Source organism: Gymnoscopelus microlampas, assembly GCF_963454915.1.
Source record: "Gymnoscopelus microlampas genome assembly, chromosome: 7".
In the NCBI taxonomy this organism is placed as follows: Eukaryota; Metazoa; Chordata; class Actinopteri; order Myctophiformes; family Myctophidae; genus Gymnoscopelus; species Gymnoscopelus microlampas.
The window spans coordinates 45,633,170-45,658,612 of NC_139944.1; the positions used below are offsets into that span (position 1 = coordinate 45,633,170).

Below are 25,443 nucleotides of genomic sequence, written 5' to 3' on the forward strand. Positions count from 1 at the left end.
AAAATCTACTTCTCATGGTTGTGGGTGGCAACGACTCCACGTCGGGTCGTAAATGACCGGGTTGTCACACGCACACTGTTCACTGGGGGTCCGCGACGACCTGCCTCACAGAGAAAAACTTCACTCTTTGTGAATGACAACGAGTGGAGCTGCGCCGTGTGTGTGTGTGTGTGTGTGTGTGTGTGTGTGTGTGTGTGTGTGTGTGTGTGTGTGTGTGTGTGTGTGTTGTAACTGTCGGAGCTAGGCAGAGATCGAGTCATAGGAACACACGCCTTGCCCATACAGAACTCAAAGTCTACAAATACTTTGAGTGTGCACATCCCCGGGTATGGATTAGTTCGGTGCTGGTGAATTTCCTCTGGGGGTGGCAAAAACCTCTTTGGGGGCACATTCCTCTATGCAGGACAAATCATGAATACGAAGAGAAATAGCCTACTCCAGCCACAATGTGTCGGTGCCACTCCATGTCATCGTCCATTTACGACATCAGCCGCCATAAATCGAGACAGTTTTCCCTAAATTGCTTTCTTTTTTAGATGTCCCAGTTGCATATGTTTACAATTGCTCCATATTCATGAAAACATGGCATCGTTTATCTGAAAAATGTTGTCAGTGTTGGATAAAACTCATGCCAATGTTAAAAACCCTCTTTAAGATCAAATTTGAGTGTGAAATGCAGCATTTGAAAGGAGCGCTTCCAAATGCTTTCAAAGTAAAGGATCGTTGTTTTAAAAATTCTGTCCAACGGCTCCCTTCATCTTTTGGGTGAGTGGGTGTAATAACCAAAGTACAGTAATATAACATTATTGGTGCTGCCTCAAATGTACACCTCAGAACTTGTGCAAATTTGTAAACATGAACCTGAGTAGCAATTTTCTTTTGCCTTGGCAGAGACCTTTTGGCAGATGGGTGCAGACGAGGAAACATTAGAAAACCTAGAAAGAAACATTTCTTGGTGCACGTGATATTGATTCGGACTTATGCCTAAACTGAGAGCCTCTTGAAGTTGAAGAGATTTCATATCAAAGCACCAATTTGTATGGCTTGCAGTACAGAAAACCAGTCATTTTGGTGAAAGTAAAGATCAGTGTGGTTTTTACAAGCGATGTCTAGCAACTTTGAAGTCTCAAAGGTTTTCAGTACATTTTCAACATGAATGGCATTGATTGACATTTAGTAAGGTAGACTATCTGTGTGTGACTCTGAATCTATTAAAGGACAACTTTGTTTTTTTACAACCACGGTTTATGTTTTAGTTTGTAATTAAAGTAAATAAAAGGTGAGTGTTCAAAAAAATAATTTGACTGCTTTGTTTTAGCAATTTTCGGGCAGGTGGTTAAATGTCTTTTTTACACAATAAAAAATGTCCCGTGGTCTTTGATGGCCAGATGTGAGTTACTGGGCGCTAGAAGAGTTACTGTAAATAATAATAAAGAAATCGCCGGTTTATTGTGTAAAAAAATACATATTTAGCCACCTGCCCGAATGCTAAAAAAAATTAACACTCATCTTTTATTTTACTTTAATTACAAGCTAAAACATAAACCTTGGTTGTAAAAAAACAAAGTTGTCCTTTAAAGCATACACCGATGCAAGTCAAAGTCAAAATGACATGGTACGGTATTGGTCCTTATTTATTGACATTAAATTACACATGCTGGAGAGCGTTTACACAAATATTTTATTTGGATCATCAGAGGTCATTCACTTACCAATAACTTGGTCATAGTTTTAGCGATATATAATAAAGTATCAATCAATCAATCAATCAATCAATCAATCAATCGTTTAGGTAATCAGTTGACCCTTTGAACCCTTGTTTATTTTTGCTTATTTCTCACTCCCTTTGCTTTGCATATAACATAGTCATTACATCTGTAAGCCAGGCATGCCATAACGTATCTTCTTTGTTTAGTTTTTTTGTATTTTTTTTACATTTTTATCCCACGATTTTGTAACCCTTTTTTCACCCGGTGCCAATTTTCTAAGTGATCCTGGGCACTACACTCCCCCCACAGCCTAGGGAGCCCAGGGCCGAGCTCATGTCTCCTTCTATGCATGAGAGCCAACTGACCTTCTTGTCACCTGACAGGGGGGAGTTTCCCCGGTTGGACGTAGCGTGTGGAAGGAACACGTTATTCCAACCAGTTCCCTTCCCCTCCATCAGGCGCCCCGGCTGTCATATATATATATATATAGCGACCAGGATTACTACATGTTTTTGTGAGGGTATTAACTACCCTAGGAGATACGGGGAGAACATGCAAACTGTCATTATGGTATGAGACTTGTAGTTGACTTCTGCATTAATGAATAAAACATGTTTTACGTCATGTTTTTTGCCTGTATGTGCAAAGGTTAGTTTTTAACACCTATCCTTACATGAGGAGAGGAGAGAAGAATGTCAGTGTTCCAGGGATATGAGAACCATGTTGTTTCCAGGCCTGTGAAGAAAAAAAAATAGGGGTGTGTAAAATATAAAAAACAGGCCAGTTTTCAAAGATTTCCTGTACATGTTATGTGCCAGCCAGGAAGGTATTCCATACGGTATAGTATAGTTGTGTTCAGGGGCACTATAAATAGTATTTCTATTGATCTGGTGGACACACTGTGAGGGGTAAAAGAAAGGTTCTCATATTTACCCCTGTTGTTTATATTTAGTCAATTCTCTACCATATTGTAACTTGCAGAAAACATTTCCCTTGTTCACTCAAACAAGTAAATTCATTTCTATCTTACCCATACCCATCTTAGGTTGATGATTGTGCAGGCAAGGATAACAAATTATACAGCACGTCGCGATGAAGTATTGATACTTTTACTTAAGTAAAATATCTGAGTACTTTTTCCACCACTGCATGCTAGGAGTGTGTTTTTCACAAATCATCACATTGAAGTTGTTGTGATTTCGGTTGACCAACCATGTGTGGTCCCTTAAGGTCTCTACCTAACGATGGGTGGTGAGTGATGTTTCAGTTGAGTCGCACGCAACATGATGACACCAGGCAGTATCACACGACAAGTTCTGAAGTTTAACACACACACACACACACACACACACACACACACACACACACACACACACACACACACACACACACACACAGAATGGATACAATAGAATGTGCATCTCGTATCATTGTGCACAGACGTCAGTCTGATAAAGGAGTTGATGGTCATCGTATCACAGGTATCAACTATGCTTACGTGATTCACCACGTGTGTGTGTGTACGGGGTCAAGCAGATGAAGGTCATAATTCATGAAAGAAGTATTTTCAGAATTAGATTATGACTTTGGCAAACATGGAAGTGAACTTCTTCATAACAATGAAGAAAGGCTTTGTGCTAAAAAGTAGATTGTTTTCTATACCTTCATATTAAATGACAGGACATAAATGGCATTCCTGTGTAGTGTAAAAAAGCACCCGATAAGAAACCTCTAGAATAAGTCTGAGTTGTGCTCACACCCTCTTAAATGGAAGTGACACATATCAATGGAAACGGCAAGTTGAGCTGAATGTAATTATATAGGGATGTCAGTATTGACAGAGTTCATAGATTGAAAAGAAGGGGTGTGAATTTGAATCTATGTAAAGGAAATATTCGCACATCCACTTCATATATGTATGAATGAATGAACCATTGTAAAAGCGCTTTGAGCACTTGGAAAAGCACTATAAAAATGCAATTCATTATTATTCATTTGGATGCAGTTGTGTTGGACAGTGAAAACTGAAGCAAACATGAAAAAATCCCGCACACTACTCTTGCACAGTAGCCTCTTTTGTTCAAATTTCGGTCCCACTGGACGTTCTTCTTGACGAACGTCCAGTGGGACCGAAACGTCTGTCAATGTGAATTTGGATCTGTCAGGTTCAAAGGCATAATCTTAACTGAGTTTGAGCAGAATATAGTTGTGAGGAATAATCATATCTTGTTAATCGTGTTTCTATATTTTCTTTATAGGTGCAAGAGTGGCTATGTCTGAACTGTCAGATGCAGAGAGCTCTGGGAATGGACATGGACACGCCACGCTCCAAGAGTCAACAGCAGATACACTCTCCTTCTCAACCAGCCAAACCTGACCCCTCGACTCCTCAACCTGCCCCCCAGACACAGAACCCTCCACAGACACAACCTCCTCCACAGACACAACCTACGACACAGCCCGGCCCCAACAAACAGACTGCTCCAGGGCCAGGGCCAGGGCCGGGCCCGCAAAAGGCCAAGCTCCCACCAGGAGCTGTCCCTCTCCCTGGCATGGCCAACATGGCCAAGGCCCCGTCACAGCCTGACCTCTCGTCTCGGAATTCCCCCGCCCACCTTCCCCTGCAAGCCCGCCAGGACCAGACCCGCAGCGCGGGAAGCTCCCCGTCCCGACAGCCCCCGCCTCCGGAGCAGGGCTTCGGGAAGCTGTTTGGTTTCGGCGCCTCTCTCCTCAATCAGGCCACCACGCTCATATCGGAGATCGACCCCCTCGCCGCTCCGCAACAGCAGCCCCCCAAAACGGCCCCCAAACCCGCAGGACCACAGGGTCCGGGACCAGGGGCGAGTAAACCCCCGGGTCCTCATCCTGCCCAGCAAGGTCCCAAACCATCCCCTCAGCAGCAACAACAACAGCAACAACAGCCGGCCCCCTCGAAACCCACGGCTAACTGTCCTCTTTGTAAGACCAGCCTCAATGTGGGCAACGTGGCAGAAGCGCCGAATTACGACACCTGTACCGAGTGCCACTCCCAGGTGTGCAACATGTGTGGATTCAACCCCGCTCCACACCTAGTCGAGGTAAGGCTGTGACCGCAATGTGCTTTTTCTGTTTGCTGTTCCGTCTGGCTGTGTGTGTGTGTGTGTGTGTGTGTGTATGTGGAAAGAAATGGAGCGGGTCATGTCAGTTCGTTGCAAAAAAAAAACGCCTGCAGCAGACTGGAGCTCGCCGAAATGAGATGATTTACTGAAATGTTTGAGCTGAAAAATGCTGTGTCACAGTGCAGTGGTGTGTGACTGTGTGTTGTGTTGTGTATGTGTCTCCATTACTGACTGCCTGGCCTTAGAGTAAAGGGCTGTGTTTTTACAGAGGATCTATGTTGGCTTGGCTCAAGGACTTGGCTCCAGAAGCTGTTGTGGGGGCATTGACTTGGCCCGAGTTTGCTCTGGCCCCTGAGGATTCCCATGATCCTTATTGTCTCTGAGCCCATTCTATTTTTCTTTATATGTGTTTCTCAGCTATTACCCATTTCTATTGGTATTATTCTTGATTGCAGGAAGCGTGAATGAATAAATGAGAAGCTATTTAAAGTACAATTTAAAGGAGTAGTTCACCCAAAAAAAATTGCTTATTTTCTATCAATTACACACCCCATGTAGCCTTGAATTCATGGAGAGTTTTTGTCGCATTTCTGAGGCAATAATTTGAGACTCAGTAGGAGACTCTTTGAGCCAAATTAATGGCTTAGGAATGCGACAAAAAACAAAAAATCTCCATGAATTCAAAGCTTGGCGTGTGTAATTGATAGATATAAGTAATAAGTATTTTTTGGGGGTGAACTACTCCTTTAAGACAAATATAATCTCCACAGTTATGTATGCAATGCTGGGCTTTAATTTATGTAGGTGCCTCTCTCTATCTGTCTGTCTGTCTGTCTGTCTCTCTCTCTCTTTCCCCTTCTGTTCTTGTTCTGAGGTTCCTGCCCTGCATTCTGCTACTCCTGTCTGTGTTAATCATGGGTAGAATTGTATAGTTAGCCGAATTGATCAGCTCATCAGTGGGCAACCTCCCCTGTGTTTGCATGGAGTGGAATCTATGGGAAATAAGGACTTATCAATTCTGATCTAGTTCTGTAGATCAGTGGTTCTCAACCTGTGGCTTGGGTTCCCACATGATTTGGGGGGGCGGGGGGGGGGGGGGGGGGGTCCCCAGATGACAGTAAAGTGACAATTTAAGGACTTTTAAGACATTTTTAATACATGAAAAAAAAGGAAAAGAAAATGGCCATTGCTGCATCAAAAGTAATCAACAAACTATACTATAAAAACTGGTCAAACATTGGCCAAATTGGCCAATAATATAAGAAAGAGGCAAAAATAGCAGATCTAGAAGCAACGCCTCGCAACACGAGGCGTTGTGAGCTTGTAGATCGGCTATTTTCACAATATTTATCCGGGGGAACCGAGTCAAACAAAATGTAATGCCTCAACTCCTACATTCCAAGTGCTTGTCAGGGTGGGGGGTCCCCAGTTCAAATATGATTATTTTGGGGGGTCCCCAGTTCAAATACGATTATTTTAGGGGGTCACTGCCTGAAAAGCTTGAGAACCCCTGCCCCATACCTAAAGCATCCCAGCCCTCTCCAGGGTTGGAACACAGCTGGTTAGAATAGGGGCTTTCAACAGTCAGGCAAGCCCAGTGTTTAATTATGCAAATCATGACCAATTGAATGATAGCAGTAATAACAGGCTTTCTGCAGAGCGTTGTTGGCTCTTTTATGGGTGAGCCTTGTCTTCTGGAGGCATCTGGCTGTCACCGTCTCTGGCAGTGGCCATTCATAGATCGTTATGGAAACAAAGCGATATCATCTTCATGCAACAAGATCTTAAACTGAATACCCTAGCATCTATTGGCCATTTTAGGAATTTATATAGTAACCGCACATTACCCGTATGCAACTGTTTTAACAGTTTGTTGTCAACATTATCGTTTTTCTTTGTTGTTCTTATGTTATTGTGTGTAATCTCTGCATCGTTGTAGACGAGGGTCACCCTCAATGATCTCTCCGTGAATCTTAAATAAAGGTTGAATGAATGAATGCTTGGCTATACGGTGAGGTTTGAAAACCTACAAAAACCTTGAGAATACTGGTAGTCTGCTTTCAAAAATAGACTCTTCATGCCTGCTACTTAAATCATTCTTTTTTCTGCCCTGCTGGCTAGAGTCCATGACTCAATCTAGCATAAAGCACATTCTTTTCAAACCTGTGAACAATTTTCTTTTCATTCCATGTGAGCTGTCAGGTAGTGTACCAGTGAGCGGATGAGAGAGGAATTCGGAGATGGCGTGAATGACATAGAAAATACATGAACTGAATACGTGTCTCTGGTTTGCAATATATTTCACACAGACTGATTTCCAATGACCATATTCACACAATGGCCCATTTTTCTTTTATATCACTCAAGCCCACGTGACGCATGAGGAAAATGGCCACCGTATGAATGGCCATTATTGTTGTTCACCTCATTCCTCCTCAATACCATCCGATTATTTCTCAACAATTATAGCATATTCCCTTCCCATTTGTCCTTTTCTTTATGACACAGCCGTAGCTGTGACCCATTTCTCCCTCTTTTAGTGGAGGTATGGTGACAAGGCTGGTGAGTTTACTTCTGAACATGTGGCCACCAACACGTGTTTCAACCTTTCCCCAGAAAACCTTTGGAGTCTAATTGGCACAGCTTTAGGCGGTAATAAAGCTGGCTGGGTAGATTTCGAGGCTCTTTGAAATTAGTGAGAAATGCAGACAATGATTCAGCATGCTGGCCACCTATTGTATTAGCATTTGTCCTATAGTTGACCAATTGATATACACATTGATTAAGAACTCAGCGTCTGTCAGACTTTTTACAAAACATAATCTGTCCACATTAGGAGAAACATGGTGTGTTTAATTACTGAACCACATACAAATATTCTTTAACCTGCCTAATTGTTCTTTAAAATTAGCCTGGCTGTATACAGCTAGCATGGAATGATCAATTACTGATTTTGAAACCAGGATTACTTATAATGTCTATTTGTTCATGATGAGTGACTTTGATTGATTGATTGAATATTTTATTAGACAGAAATGTAAAAACAGCACGAGTACAGTCAAACACTTTGTCTAAAAGGATAACACCTGTCTAAAGGAGAAGTGATTGATTACTACCTCCCCCTTTGGCCTCCTGAAATTTGGATTTTCAGGGCTATTTTAAAGGAAGCCAGTGAGGGATGGGGTCAGGGCATTCCATACTTTGGTGGCAGTGATGTAGGAGGAGAATTTACCCATGTTTGTTTTATGGGTGGGTGGTACCAGATCGTTGTTTACGCTCCCTCTAGTATTGTGGCTGTGGGTGTCGCAAACTTTTTGGAGGTATTTAGTAAGATATGCGGGTATTGAGGGCATTGAGGGCATTGAGTCTTCTACCCTGAGCCATCCTAGGCTAGCAAAATGTGTGGGAAAAAGGTGGGTCAAGGGCCCCAGGCCGAGAAGTAGTCGAATCAGTTTGTTTTGGGAGGTTTGAAGCTTGACGTATTGCCTAATTAATTTGGATCAAAATAGACGGCCAATATAGCATGTAACAAAATGACATTTCATTTGTCATTGACAGTTGCTGAGAAGGGATGCCATTGTGTGAGGGAGACGAGCAGCAGCAAGCAAAGGTGATAAATAGATGGGAGAGAGAGAGAGAGAGAGAGAGAGAGAGAGAGAGAGAGAGAGAGAGAGAGAGAGAGGGAGAGAGAGAGAGAGAGAGAGAGGGAGAGAGGGAGAGAGGGAGAGAGGGAGAGAGAGAGAGAGAGAGAGAGAGAGAGAGAGAGAGAGGGAGAGGGAGAGAACCAGAGATAATGAGGGATGGGCGGGTACTGTTGTTACATGAGATTTTGCATTGATCACTATGGAAATTCATACGAGGAAATAAGATATGCATGTTTTCGGAATGTTTCCTCCTTCATGTTGCTTCTCAAGGAGGGGAAAGCAAGCAATGTCGACGTTCTGAGTTTGTCTGTAAATAGAACAGGGTTTTTCTTACTCTGTTGTCGGCATGTCAGTTTTCAGTCCTTAGTGTAAGTCTCTCTCTCTCTCTCTCTCTCTCTCTCTCTCTCTCTCTCTCTCCCCCCTCTGTCTGTATCTCTCTACTTGCTGTCTCAAGTAGCGTTCTCATTTGTGAGGAGAATGTTTCTCTCAGTGCATTAATATTACATTTCTCAGCCGTCTCAGCATTATAGAATAGTTTTCATCCCTGGTTTCTTGATATAATAATAGTAATAATAATAATGATAATAATAAACTTTATTTATATAGCACCTTTCATGACATAAATGTAGCTCAAAGTGCTTTAAAGTTTACAGAGCAAAAAACAAAAAAAGGATAAAAATTATAGCTAAAACAATACATAACAGGCAGTGAGCAAAACAGTAAAGACATGAATAACAACACAGAGATTTAAAGGAGAAAAAAATCTACTAAAAGCAAGAGTGAAGAAATCTTGAGCTGTGCTTTAAGACCTGGAACGCATCTGTGTCACTTTAGATTTCTTTGGCTATTCAAAAATAGCAGATCTACAAGCTCATACCGCGGCACCGAGTGCCGCGCTATGAGCTTGTAGATCTGCTATTTTTTTTTAAACGTGAAAAAAAAATTTAAATATTTTTTTCCGTTTTTTTTTTTTAGGATTTAGATTTTTTTAGACGCGGCCTCAGGTCTTAATGGGTTAAAACCGTCCACAGAGGGTGCCTGTCTTAGGTGTAATGGGAGTTTATTCCCATTCATATGCCCAGTGGCTGGACTGCTCACACGCAGATCATCCGACTGCAAGTTGTTGCTGGCCCCGACTGCAAGTTATAGTCGTAACCAGAGCCTTCTATTGGAGAGTTACGTCAACTAGGGGTCAGAAACAGCGCCGGTCACGTAGTTCATGTAAACTCTAAATAGTGACAAACGCTCATAGAGTCCTAGTGCATTCCGTAAACTTCCGGTTCAGGGCTTTGTCACTATTCGCCAGTAGAAGGCTCTGTAGAAGATAATAGAAGGCCCGATGACAGTGGTGGAAAAGGTACTCACATTTTTTACTTAGGTAAAAGTAAAAATACTGCAGTGTAGAAATACTCTGTTACAGGTAAAAGTCCGGCAATCAAAATTTACTTGAGTAAAAGTACAAACGTATTGGCATGAAAATATACTTAAAGTACCAAAATTAAAAGTACTCATTGTGCAGAATGTCCCATTTCACAAGTTCAAAATATATCAACATCTTTTGAAAATAGCCGATCTACAAGCTCACAATGCGTCGCATCGCGACGCATTGTGAGCTTGTAGATCGGCTATTTTCAAATGGCCGAAATGTATATAGGGCTGAAGTGGTTAATGTATGTTTCGTGATAATAATTTAAATCTACAAAGTAACTAGTAACTAAAGCTGTCAAATAATTGTAGTGGAGTAAAAGTACAATATTTGTCTCCAGCACTCCAGTAAAGTAAAAAATCCTCAAACGTGTACTTAAGTACAGTACTTGAGTAAATGTACTTAGTTACTTTACAACACTGCCCAATGAAGTGAATGGAGGTGACGCAACTCTCCTTATATGTCTCTGGTCTTATAATGACATAGAAAAGAGCACAATGGTTATAATATGAAGGAAAGACCCTAAGTGGATCATTAGTACCTGGACCGAGTCTTTCATGTAACTGTACTGTAGGAGAAGTGCAGAGAAACTGAAAATATAACTCATCAATAATTCAGCGTAAAGAGAACATTATAAATAGTTCATGAAATGTGGAACAGCCAGAGTGCTGTTGGACTCCCCATGTCACATAAGGCCCGTGTGTTTGTGTGTGTGTGTGTGTGTGTGTGTGCGTGTGTGTTTGTGCATGAATGCCTACAAGTGTGACGTGTTCTGTTTAAGTGTCTATGTGAATGATAGAGCATTTGAGACAATACACCATGTTATTATAGTTAACTAAGCTTAAAGAAATAACGAAAACTAGAACTACTGTACAAGTTCACAACCCGATGCGTTGTGAGCTTGTAGATCAGCTATTTTTAGACATTTTGGAAGCTGTGTGACTATAATTCTGCCTATTCGTCCTATTACTTCGACTTGTTTTAATCTCACTCCAGAGTCTGGAGTGAGATTAAAACAAGTCGGTGTAATAAAAAACATCTATTTTGTACTGGAGTCCAGACCAACATCCCATAAAACCTATTACAATATTATACAAAAACTAAACTAAAAGCTAATTGGCTTTTTTTTGATTGATTGATTGATTGATTGATTGATTGTTTGAATACTTCATTTGTCAGAAATGTAATATTATATTGGGGGTATTATTTTGGGGGTCCTTGACACAAAATGTTTGAAAACGATTGATAATAATAATGAGCAACATAAGTAAAAAAAAAAACTTAAGGAAAAAAAAAATGTAAAAAGATTTGAGTTAAAAACTTTCGCTTTAAAAAAGTATATATATATTCAACCTAAAGATTTGCACACATTTTCACAAAAAAAATATAGCAGATCTACAAGCTTGTAGCGCTGCACTCGGTGCCGCGCTATGAGCTTGTATATCTGCTATTTTTATATAGCCAATGAAATCTTAAAATGACACAGATGCGTTCCCGGTCTTAAAGGGTTAAGGCTAAAAGGATAACACAGAAAAGTCCTCGGGACTTGTTTCCATTGTGGTCCTATGTATTCAATTAATCAACATAGCATAACAAATAACACAATAATACATGTCATCAACACATACAAAACACTATAAGTATGCAAAGGAGAAAAAGGAAAACGGCAGCAGAGAATGACACCTCCTTTCTGTGGGAATTTGCATTTATACCTCCCCTTGTGGTGTCCTGATAGATGATTTTTCAGGCCCGTTTTGAAAGAAACCAATGATGTACATCCTTTAATGGATGGTTTCAGGTCATTCCACATTTTGGTGGCAGCGTAATAGAATGAGAATGAGGCTGTGTATGAGGTTAGGGATCCGGGCGGGGCGGGCGGAGGGTGATCTCTGTCACTGCACTTTGCAACTTCTCTACGGCAGTGTTTCTCAAACTTTTTCATGTCAAGGATAGGCCTGTCTAATCGCAATTATTTGAGATGATCACAATTATTTTTGCGTAATCGTTTCCATGTGAAAAAATGTTCACACATTTTCAAATATAAAAAAAAACAGAAATATCAGATCTACAAGCTTGACGTGACGCGTTGTAAGCTTGTAGATCTGATATTTCTGCTTTTTTTTTTACATGTATAAAAGTATTAAATATGTAAATAATCTCTTTGTATATTTCAGTTATTTGTCATATCTGCCCTGTTCAATGCCAAACACACAATTCAATCTCGCAATTATTTGCGTGACAATTAATTGTCAGCTTAAATTTGTAATTGTGACAGGCCTAGTCAAGGACCCCCAAATTGATGTATTTGTATTTGGCCGCGGACACCCATCTGAAAAGGTTTTGTGTCAGGGACCCTCAGAAGAGAAGATTTATGTAAAAAAAAAAAGAATAATCTTGAGGCAAATCTTTTTGAGTGAGGATAGATGGATGTCTGTAGCACATACATGTGTAAATAAGACTCATGGCATAGGAGTTATGACTTTTCAAAGTTCAACATTTTGACCTTTTAATTATAGCACCCCCTTCAGGCCGATTTGGGTCATTATGTGTTGTTCATGTAATTCACAACTTTGAAGCATTGGTGAAAATGTCAATCATGTCTGTTCCATTTACCATCTCACAGGAATGTGCAAATCCGTGGCAGAAGGAGAAAAATAAGCACACAAACAACAGGGTTTCATCCCTTCTGGCTTGAACACTTAATGACTGGCAAGGGAGCTAGTAGTCCTGGTTAATATCCAGCCATATCCCAAAATGTCAGCATATTGTTCTAGGAATAATGTTCTGTTTCCCTGGCCTGTCCTAGCTCACTGACATGGAAAAGCAAAGCAAAGCAAAGTTTGTTGTTTACCCAGGGTGTCGGACTAAGTACGAAACTTGTTTCCAGCCGGACCCTGCATGGAAGCCTTGCTCAAGGGCTATTCAGCGGTGATTCATGATTGATGTGATGAATTGGGGAATCGAACTAGGGACCTTCCGGTATCAAGGCCGCCCCTCTAACCACTAGGCCACCGCTGCCACAGATTATGGTGCCACAATAATACAGTGCCACAGTCGTGGTGTGCCAGGTTAGCTGGCTTCTGCTGTGGTAAATAAAAATAATAATGGGGACATCGTAGGAAGTACCTGTATTAGTCGTCCCATTCACAATTGCTGTCACGTTAGAATCTTCAGCCGTAATGTCTGTCTTTGTTGGTAAAGTCAGACACACCGAGGCTACAGACATACAGATGTAAATGTAGCACACAGCTGCTATTTATATCTCGGCGCTCATATAACTATTAGAATGCCCATGCACAGCTCACATGCTCGTTCACACGCATGCATGACAACACCAGCACTCATGCACACACTTACACACACAAAAACGCATACACGCACGCACCCCCCCCCCCCCCCCCCCCCCGAATAGCATTAACATACTCACATACGCGTGCATGCATACACACACTAAGATAATTATAGTTTTGCATTTTTCATTAGTTATTTATTTCATTTTTACTTTCAATTCAATTCCAGTTCAGCTAGTTTTTAAAGTGGGTTTGCTAGTTTATTTTATTTTTTTGGAAAATGCTTAGTTTAGCCCAAATATAGTATTATGTATGAAATACATTGATTTCATATTCTGTCAATTATTGACAAAGGACTACAGACATTTTCTCTATGTTTTTAGTTAGTTTTAGTTTTTTTAAACACAATACTGTTTCAGTTAGTTATCATATTGTATCGTATGAGTAACATACACACAAACAGAAACACTCCAGAGCGACTTACATAAGCAAGGTGAACACATACATCAAATGCAGAGAGACAGTGTACTGATAATCTAGGATCATAGGTAAACCAAGAACCTAGCATCAAAATAAACAATATCAAAAGATTATAATCAGTACATTGAAACTATAGAAACTATAGGATGCTAGGTAAACAAATGAACCTAGCATCTGTCTAAAATTTAGACAGATGCTAGGTTCATTTGTTTAAAATGTAACTGCAATAGCATGTTATTTAGACTCTAAATAACATGCTATTGCAGTTACATTTTAACCTTTGCATGAGATTGCACGGTTGTCAAGCACTTTTACACAGCACACACACGCACGCACGCACGCACGCACGCACGCACACACAGTGAATGAGTAACGTGTTATTTTTGATGATCATTCCTGGCAATGTGTTGTTCCTCGCAAGATGCTGTGCAGCTAAATATGTGACCTTTAAAATTCTGTGTTTATTTTTGAAATATCGCGTCTCATAATTGGGCCAGCGATGTTGACACAGCTGAATAATCACTTATACCCGTGAGCTATGCATGATTAAAATGTTTTGAACACACTTTGCATGTGAAGATGCAATGATTGAACTCAAGCAAGTCTTCGCTGGGTGGGGAATCTCCTGAGCACTTGGAGTTTGTTTTTCCAGTCAATCTGGGACGGCAAACAGCTCCAGAGTGCTTGCACTGTCGAGGAAATGATCCTCTGCTCGTTATGCTCATGTGTTGAACATATTACGTAACATAACAGCTCGATATTGAACAGGCGGATGATACTCTGAGATATGAGACAGAGGAAACGTATCGGAAAACATTCCGGAACGCACTGGAAGTGCAAAGCCCGATTCATACTTCCTTGCACGACGGTGTCACAGGTCGAAAATAGCCGACCTTCAACTTCACAGCGCGTCACATATGCAACACGCTGTGAGCTTGTAGGTCTGCTATTTTCGGCACGGGCGACACCGTCTTGCGACGAAGCATAAGATTACGCTTCACTGGGAGGTTGTTGGCACCGGTCTCTCTCCCCCTCTCCGCCGGGGTCCCGTCCAATGCCAGATGGCTGCCGGCAGCATCCATCCAGGCCCGCCGTGCTTAGCCTGGCCTCTCCCGAAGGGGGTGACGATGGTACACCAACGCAGAACCCGCCTCCAGCCAGGCTCGGCAGCTTGCAGACGTTTAATATTTCCATCACTTCACATACTTATCAAGTACAAATGCCAGCAAAACCCACATAGAGGGACCGGGCTTAAAGCCACACTCAGGAACTGAGAGAGTCACTCTCTGATGCATGCCTGCTCCCACGTTTTACCAGTGGTGTACACTTGAGTACATTTACTTAAGTACTGTACTTAAGTACAATTTTGAGGTATCTTTTACTTTACTGGTAAATTTTCAATAATTTTACTTCTACTCCACTACATCTCAGAGGCAAATATTGTACTTTTACTCCACTACGATTATTTGAAAACTGTATTTACTCGTTACTTTGTAGATTTTGATTATTATTACAAAACATACATTATCCACTTCAGCCCTATGCATACTTAGGCTATTTGAAAATAGCCGATCTACAAGCTCACAATGCATGGCATCGCGGCGCATTGTGAGCTTGTACATCTGCTATTTTCAAAAGATTTGTATACATTTTATACATTTAAAAACTTGTGAAATGGGAGATTCTGCAACATGAGTTCTTTCTACTTTTGGTACTTTAAGTACATTTTGATACCAATACTTTTGTACTTTTACTCAAGTAAATTTTGAATTTCTGACTTACTTGTAACAGAGTATTTTTACTTTATTGCAGTATTGATACTTTTACTTAAGTAACAAATGTGAATACTTTTCCCATCACTGCGTATTACCCAAACACACTTGTCAACGTGCACGCACGCATGCATGCGTTCACACACATGATGCTGTCTGTGTGATAACAGATAACACATGCAATGGAATTGCGCAGTGGTCTGATTACAGGAGATTGGCAACTGAATTATGCCTTAAAAAAAAGAGAAATAGATGATTACTTGTTGGATTAAAGAGAGAGAGAATATACTGTAGATCAAAACACTGTCTTGTACAAATGTAATGTGATTAATAGCTGATAATGATTTTGAATGATAACGCCATTATGTTCTTATTATAATCCTCATTGTGGATGGACAAATAGCAGTCTGTGAACTGTAATAAACATCTACACACATACTAGACACGCTTGCACGCTTGCACGCGCACACACACACACACACACACACACACACACACACACACACACACACACACACACACACACACACACACACACACACACACACACACACAGGCGGTAGAGTAACATCATCTCCGTGGAGAGCTGATCTTCCTGTTCTGTTCTTTCAAATGATATGAATGTACAGTGTGATTCTATCTCCTCTGCTGCTGCCCTGCTCTAATGACAAGAAACCAAGATGTAATCATATGTACCAATTGCTTCTACATTACGTCATTTGGGGTCCCAGGGGATGGCAATTGCCACCCCCTAGCATTTGCAGTTAACCTAAAATTCATATTTTTATGCATCTTTTCTCCACCTCTGAATGTTACAATTGACAATTTAAGCATTTAGCAGACACTCAGTGGTGGAAAAAGTACTCAAATTCTTTACTTAAGTAAAAGTACCAATAATGCAATATAAAAATACTCTGTTATAAGTAAAAGTCCAGAATTAAAACATTACTTGAGTAAAAGTACAAAAGTATTGGCATCAAAATGTACTTAAAGTACCAAAAGTAAAAGTACTAAATATTTGAAAATAGCCGATCTACAAGCTCACAACGCGTCGCAACGCGACGCGTTGTAAGCTTGTAGATCTGCTATTTTCAAATAGCCTATGTATAAAATAGGTTTAAAGTGGTTAATGTAGGTTTCATAATATCATAGTTTATATCTGAAAAGTAACTAGTAACTAAAGTTTTCAAGTAAATGTAGTGGAGTAAAAGTACAATATTTGCCTCTGAGATGTAGTGGAGTAGAAGTAAAAGTATTGGAAATTGGAAATACTCAAGTAAAGTACAAATACCTCAAAATTGTACTTAAGTACAGTAATTAAGTAAATGTACTTAGTTACTTTCCACCAGACACTCTTATCCAGAGCCACTTACAAATGTGAGATTGTAAAGCGCAGAGTATTCATGAGCTCTAGTCAAAAAAACAAGGTAAACTGGAAAAGTGTGCTCCTCGGAGCGCCACCATGAGGCAGATTTGAAACATGTAGGGTACCATTTCTTCCTCGGCCTGGTGGGAATGTGCGTGCCAAAGTTTCACGGGCGAAAACACGGTCTCGGCCACACCTTCGGCCCGGCGGAGACAAAAATCACGTAACTAAAGTTCAGAGAGAACAGTGTAGTGCCTCAAAGAAACATGGATACCAAGTAAACAATCAATATAGCATTTGTCCATGCGACATTTAAAATAACATTTTTGTACATTTGAAACTCTAGGATAAAGGTAAACAATGAACCTATTATCTCAGTGGTTCTCAAACTTTTTCATGTCAAGGACCCCCAAATTGACACTTATTAGCCCGCGGACCCCATTTGAAAAGATAAGCCAGGGACCCCCATAAGAGAAGATTTTTACGGCTCTCTAGCAGTGATTCTCAACCATTCTAACTTCAAAGGACACCCAGTTTGACAACCATTAGGATACGGACCCCCATTTAATGGCATTTATACCTCTGGGACCCCAATTTATATTGTAAAATCAATGTTAATTTAACTCTGAGAGTGTCCAAATGGAACCAAATGGACCCGTTAGGGTCCATTTGGTTCCATTTGTACACTCTCAGAGTTACAGACCCATAAGGGTCCATTTGGTTCCTATCCATCATTTAGCTGGGTACCCCCTGGAACCCCCTCAAGTACCCCTGGGGGTCCCCGGACCCCACTTTGAGAACCAATGTATTATCTGTCTAAATCACATTCTTAACATTTGTGGTTGAGAAAAACAATTCTAAGAAACAAAAACATGAGAACAAGTGACCAAGATATGTCTGCATGCATAGTATATCTTGGTCAATCGCTATAGCAAGACTCGAAAGAAAAGGTGGCGAGACGGGGCAGGGAGAGTGAAGTGCTGGGGGGGAGAGGTGGAGTCTGAAGAGGTGAGACCTCAGATTACAGTGGGAAATTGGGAGTGAGTCTGCAGTTCTGACTGCAATAGGGAGTTTATTACACAGTTTATTAGGAGCCAGGAGGGAGTCTAGGACGTGTGGAACGTTATCCAGGGTGTTTTAAGGGAAGGCTTGTACAGCATTCCTGTGTTATCTGATCTAAGTGAGAGGGAAGGGCTGTAAGGTTGGATCATGCCTTGACGGCATAATGGGGGTGCCATGATGCATCTGGTTACCTTGTAGCCCAACAACAGTGTTTTGTACTCGGGGCGGGCAGCAGCCGGGAGCCAGTGAAGGGAGCGGAAAAGGGGGAAGATGTGAAAATGTTGGCTGGTTGAAGACCAGGCATGCTGCGGAATTATGGATCTCTTCTAGTTTGGATGAGCTAATAATCTTTCTGTGTGCGCGGGTGCATGTGCATGTGCATGTGCATGCGTGCGTTTGTGGGCGCATGTATGTGTTTGTGTGTGTGTGTGTGTGTGTGTGTGTGTGTGTGTGTGTGTGTGTGTGTGTGTGTGTGTGTGTGTGTGTGTGTGTGTGTGTGTGTGTGTGTGTGTGTGTGTGTGTGTGTGTGTGTGGCCGTATCTTGTGCGTATCTCAGGCTTATGGCAAATAGTTGTTTTGTGTGGTTGCTTGTTTGTTTGTTGGTTGTTCATTGCTTTGATGTAGCGTCCTTGGGTTCATGAAAGGTACTAAATAAATTCAGGCTATTATTATTATTATTATTATTTGTTGTCAGTAACGTACTGTGTGTTGTGTGTAGAGTGCCGCGCTATGAGCTTGTAGATCTGCTATTTTTGAAAAATCTTGAAAATTTGTGCAAATCTTTAAATATATATATTTCTAAAGCGAACATTTGTAACTCTAATCTGTGCTTCTGGGGGTCCCTGGAACAAAATATTTTTAGATGGGGGTCCGCGGCCAAATACATATCGTTTTGGGGGTCCTTGGCATGAAAAAGTTTGAGAACCACTGCCATACGGGATGTGCTGCTTCTAGTAGAGCCTCGATGATGTTGCCTCGTACCAGGTTTAGAGTTTCTACGTAATCACCCCATATCAATGTCATATTCGGAATACGGAATGAGTTTGAAAATATTACCGTTTTCTAAACACTGTTATAGACACAGGTGGTTCGGCCTCCTGGGCGTCTCCCTAGGGAGGTCTTTGGGGCGCGTCCAGCTGGGAGGAGACCACAGGGCAGACTAAGGACCAGATGGGGGAATTAGAGCTCCACACTGGCTTTGGAGCGCCTCGGAATCCCCCAGTTATATGCCTGATTTATACTTTGTTGTGTGCAGGTGTGGCGCACCATAAATAGCAGATCTACAAGCTCACAACGACTCTCTGCGCTGCGCATTGTGAGCTTGTAGATCTGCTATTTTTTGTAAACTCAGGCTTTAGAAGTAACTAATGTGGCCCCGGAAGTTGAAGCAAGGGTTACTCTGCTGGAATTATTAACTCGACATCCTGATTCTAGATAAGTGGATACAATGTAAACCATTGTGGATATTTACTCATTGGCCTGTGACCCAAAGACTGGTCCCGACCCATTGTTTGGTAACCATTGGAATAGTACATCTTTAGTTTGAAAAGTATATTTTTCTATTGTTGCTGTTCCCTTCCCAGTGAGCCATAGTTGTCTATTAGACCTCTGTCTAAAACCGGGTTATAATTGGTCTAACAGTGAAAGTTTTTTCAACGTCTATTCTTAGCCTAGACGTTGATTAGCTGTTTTTTAAGCGTCTATATTTAGACCGTCTATATTATAGACGTCATTTCAACGGCTATGATATAGACGGTCTAAATATAGACTCTTAAAAAACAGCTTATCAACGTCTAGGCTACGAATAGAAGTTGAAAAAACTTTCACTGTTAGACCAATTATAACCCGGTTTTAGCCTAGCGCCGTTAGACATATTTTAGACGTGCTCAGTGGGAAAAATGCTCAGTTGGTTGCGTGTGTCTGTCTGCCTCAGTTTTTTGGACTGGATGGTTCCATGCATGCATTCCTCTTCTCTCTCCACATTTCATCACTTTTCTCCCTCCGTTGGCATTCCTCTTCCTCCTGTCTGCTTGCCTCGGTATAGGAGACCTGCTCGTGCCCGACTGTTGACACATTGATTGAATTGGCAATTACTGCTGGGCTGAATTGCTCACAGTTGACGATACAACGTAAAGCCCCCTGCCTTCTTGATGCAGTGCCTGCACTGTTGATTTAGCAGCAACAGCAGATAAAGTATTTAAAACCCTGTGCACATGAGACAGAGTGATTGTAAGAGGTTAATCAGAGAGGCACAGAAAGAGAGGTGGATTGAGACAGAAACAGAGAGAGAGAGAGAGAGAGAGAGAGAGAGAGAGAGAGAGAGAGAGAGAGAGAGAGAGAGAGAGAGAAGGGGAGAGAGAGATCTTGTAGAATGACCCAATGGCTGATGATGTGCGGCGTTGGGTGTTCTAATCCTCGTTGAGGGAGTGTAGTGATCCCCTTGAGTACAGCGCTTAACCCCAACACACCGCTGTAACGATCCTCCCACACAAATTAATGCCATTTGCGAATACTAAGCTTTGTTCGGGTGATTAAGCCATGAAACGACCCTCTTGAATTCGTCTGATGAACGCGCCACGCGCTCCATGTTTACACTCTCAGAGTGAAATTAACGCTCAGAAATTGCTCGTGCATGAGAGTATAGAGCTTGAGTGACAAGGAGCAAAATGTAGGTTTTTGACTCACGCATGGACTGTGGTTGCTGTGTTTAGATGTCGGAGTGTGGTAGCATTACACCAAGGCACATTGACTGCAAATTCCTGCAGCATTCTGACCAGTGTTGATTTCGTCGACTAAAACTATGACGAAAAATGTTAGTCGACTACCTTTTTTCACTGACGAAAACTAGATAAAAACTAAATAAAAACCAAGCTATGATGACTAAAACTAAGACTAAATATACTGACAATTTTGTCAACAAATAAAAACTAGACTAAAATGAGATCCAGTAGAAATAAAAGACAAGTAATTTTTATGTTTGGTGTCGGGTGTTATGCTCTGAAAATAGCAGATCTACAAGCTCACAACGCGTCGCGCTGCGACGCGTTGTGAGCGACGCCATCAAGGCACCGCCAGAATACATTTAGTCGACTAAATCAACTGTAGATTTAGTCGACAAAAAACATACGTTATTTAGTCGACTAAAACTAGACTAGACAGTAAAACATTTCAGATGACTAAAATATGACTAAAACTAAATAGAATTTTATTCAAAAGACTATGACTAAAACTAAATAGAATTTTATTCAAAAGACTATGACTAAAACTAAATCAAAATTTGTTGTCAAAATCAACACTGATTCTGACCGACAAGACTCAGCCAGTGGCTGGAAAAAAAGAAGAAAAAAGAAAACCTGACACCAGAAAGCATGAAATGATGTACATTTGTGCCTGCATCTTGGTGAGATTAGAGTGGAGCCCAGCACAGATGTTGGCTGGTTTGGAGGGCTTAAACGCCCGCCCTCTGTTTCTCCACTGTTGGGCCTTTGTGCTTGGAAACAGGCAGGGGGGGCTCAGCGTGAGGCTTAAGCCTGATTTATATGTTGCATCATGCCGCGTTGTGAGCTTGTAGATCTGCCATTTCTGGCTCCTGTCCATCAAATATGTACTATGCATGGTACTAGGAAGGGTTTAGTCAAGTCCCTCGTTTTTTTCCCCCCTGGAAATATTCCATTTTGGCCACTCTACACAGTAAAATACTGAGTGTGAATTTATTTTAATTCTGAAAGTGTAAAGATGGAAGACATTTACTTTTACAAAAATGAGATAAAAGAAAACGGAAGACCTATTACCAAAATGACACAACAAAGCCTTATTTGTTTATGTTCCCTCATAAATATATGAGGGATATGTATACGGATACATGAATGACATGGTTTGATTTAATTTATCCCCTTTCTATGTATAGGAGAAGGGTTTAACATGCACACAAAAAAACAACGGGAACATAAAACATGTGGACATTTCTTTTTTTGAAAAAATTAAAAATTAAAGTGTAAAGATGGACCACAGTCAGAAGTTAACCCATTGATACCTGGAACGCATCTGTGTCACTTTAGATGTCTTTGGCTATTCAAAAATAGCCAAATGAGCTTGTAGATCTGCTATTTTTGAAAAATCGTGAAAAAAGAAAATTGGGGATTTTTTTCAAAAAATTGTTAGGATTTAGAAGACATTTCTAGAATCGCCTCAGGTCTTAAAGGGTTAAAGGAAAAAGGTGCACTCCGTAAATCGCTCATCTCCCGTCAGGAGGCATGCTCTTCTACTGTACCTCTCCCTCCATCTCTCTCTCTCAGTGTCTTGGGGTGGTGTGATGAATGTTTAGGGGTTGTTACGCGTGTATGAAAAGGCAGGGATGGGATATTATAAAAGACTGTCATTACATCATTACGGTGCAACCAGAGTAGGCAGCCTATATGGAGACAAATCTTTGGACGTTGAACACATGCAGCAACAAGTATAGTGTGACATGTTGTCATCACTCATCACTAGAACAAACGGGACAAAACTGCTTCACGAGAGCAATGTTGGTTTGACGAAGAGATTTGCTGAAAAACAGTGATGTAAAGTGACACGTACATTTACTCAAGTACTTTACTTAAGTACACTTTTGAGGAATTTTCACTCTATTGGAGTATTTCCAAATTTCAATACTTTTACTTCTACTCCACTACATCTCAGAGGCAAATATTGTACTTTTACTCCACTACAATTATTTGAAAACTTTAGTTACTAGTTACTTTGCAGATATAAATGATTACCTTACAAAACATACATTAACCACTCTAGCCCTATTTTATACCTAGGCTATTTGAAAATAGCCGATCTACAAGCTCACAACGCGTCGCATCGCGACACGTTGTGAGCTTGTAGATCGGCTATTTTCAAACATTTTAGTACTTTTACTTTTGGTACTTTAAGTACATTTGGATACCAATACTTTTTTACTTTTACGCAAGTGATATTTTTATTCCGGACTTTTACTTGTAACAGAGTAGGCTACTTCTACATTGCAGTATTGATACTTTTACTTTTTTAGTAAGACGTTTGAGTACTTGTTCCACCACTGCTGAAAAATATATTTTTCATGCACATAGATTAACGTGCTGCAATACTACTGTGACAAGTTGGCTTGTGCCGGCTATAATTGAATTGAACGTCTGCAATTGACTATAGTTCCAGTACGTCCCATATGAGCCGGAGTGAAATGAGCTTTGTAATTGGCTAGTCAGAAGTGTACAGCAATTCCCATATTCCGGATTGGACAGATTAATTGTGCCAGGCTAGTTCCAGGCATAGCCTCGCGGGATGGGTATATCCCATAGCCCGGAGGGTACAATGTCTCTGCGGTTATTAATTCACAAAACTGACATGCAGACATGCAGTTGTCAATGATTGATTTAACCCGTTAAAACCGGGAACCATTATTTTATACTTTGGCTATTCAAAAATAGCAGATATACAAGCTCATAGCGTGGCACCGAGTGCCGCACTATGAGCTTGTAGATCTGCTATTTTTGAAAAATTGTGAAAATGTGTGCAAATCTTTGAATATATATATATATTTTAAAAGCACACTTTTTTTTACTAAAATCTTTGCTTCTGGGGGGTCCCTGGAACAACATATTTTAAGATGGGGTCTGCGGGCAAATACATATAACTTTGGAGGTCCTTGACATGAAAAAGTTTGAGAACCACTGATATAGTAACATACGTTTTTCAGAAAACTATTAGGATTTAGAAGACATTTTGTAGAATTGGAACCTCAGGCCTTAATGGGTTAAAGAATACAAATTGAGGTCTTTGGCCTGCTGGCCGTGTTCACAATGATTCTGATCCGCCCGGTAGTTTCCGAGATTAGTTGCGGACAGACAGACGGACAGACAGACAGACAGACAGACAGACAGACAGACAGACAGACAGACAGACAGACAGACAGACAGACAGACAGACTAAGGGCCAATAAATGCAATGCCTCTGCCTGGCAAAGATAATATATTTTTTGCTGTGTGCTTCACTGAAGTGTATGGAAGAGAGGAACAGGATATTCTATATTATAGGACAGTGATATGCAGCATAGGTCATAACATAAGCTGACCTGGTGCCTGCAGCCTATACTGGATAGAGTGCCCTTCAGTCTTATGAGCCACGGTGCACTACAGGCAGTGGTAGAAAGTAACTACTGTAAGTACATTTACTCAAGTATTGTACTTAAGTACATTTTTGAGGATTTTTTACTTTACTGGAGTGTTAGAATTTTGTTTATACTTTTACTTCTACTCCACTGCATCTACAGAGGCAAATATTGCCTCTGTATTATTCCACCACAATGATTTAGTTACTTCGTAGATTTTGATTATTATTACAAAACATATTAACATATATAACATATATACAATTTTATACACTTTTATACACTGAAGAATTGTGAAACGGGACATTCTGCATAATGAGTACTTTCTACTTTTGGTACCTTAAGTACATTTTCATACCAATACCTTCGTACTTTTTACTCAAGGACATTTTTAATTCCGGACTTTTTCTTGTAACAGAGTATTTCTACAGTACATTGCATTATTGATACTTTTACTCAAGTAAAAAATGTGAGTATACTTTTTCCACCACTGACTAACAGTACTGGTCTCCATTTTTCATGAGATGTCTTTGAGGTCAGCCTGTCCCAAGGCCCATCTGCCCCAGCAGTGATATCAGCTCCTTTGATGAATGACTATCCATGGAGCTGCAGCCACCATATTGAACTGAGATTACCCCCTCAGGTTATTTTCCACAGCTCTCTCTCTTTTTTTTTCTCTCCAAAATGCCCTTTTGCGTCTTTACCTTGAGTGAGTGAGCTTTAATCACCTCTTCAGAACTCATCATCGTCAACCGTCGTTAACTAACGAGCTCCAAAGGGCCCGTGGTCGCGCCGCTGTCCTCGTCGTCCCCACCGTTATGTGTCTGAGGTGGGGTGGAGCGGCGATGCTGGGTCGCCTTGTCTTAACCCGTTAAGACCGGGAAGGCATCTGTGTCATTTTGAGATTTCTTTGGCTATTAAAAAAATAGCAGATATACGAGCTTGTAGATCTACTATTTTTGGAAAATCTGTGAAAGTCTTTGAATATATTTATGTTTTAAAGCGAACATTTTTAACTCCGAACTGTGCTTCTGGGGGTCCCTGGAACATTATATTTCGAGATGGGGGTCCGCGGCCAAATACATATCATTTTGGGTGGTCCTTGACATGGAAAAGTTTGAGAACCACTGATATTATAGCAACATGCGTTTTTTCAAAAAGCTGTTAGGATTTAGAAGACATTTGTGGAATGCCCAGAAGCAAAGATTTGAGTTACAAATGCTCGCTTAAAAAAAAAATATATATATTCAAAGATTTGCACACATTTTTCACGATGTTTCAAAGAAAATAGCAGATCTACAAGCTCATAGTGCGGCACTCGGTGCCGCACTATGACCTTGCATATCTGCTATTTTTTGAATAGCCTAAAGAAAAGATGACACAGATGCGTTCCCCGCTCTTAATGGCTTAACACATCATTTCAGCCATCTCTCTCTCTTATGTGCTCGTTCCTGTCTGTTCTC

The 25,443-nt window shown here is 40.8% G+C and overlaps 1 protein-coding gene across 1 annotated transcript in view; it reads left to right on the forward strand.

Moving 5' to 3' along the window:
- Positions 1-25,443, forward strand: part of bsnb (bassoon (presynaptic cytomatrix protein) b) — a gene marked incomplete at its 5' end in the record, with an annotated part of 121,168 nt that overhangs the window by 38,180 nt on the left and 57,545 nt on the right. Inside the window, one exon of the mRNA XM_084061842.1 lies at positions 3,968-4,786. Coding sequence (XP_083917968.1) covers positions 3,968-4,786 — 819 coding nt within the window. The remainder of the gene's footprint in view (positions 1-3,967; positions 4,787-25,443) is intronic.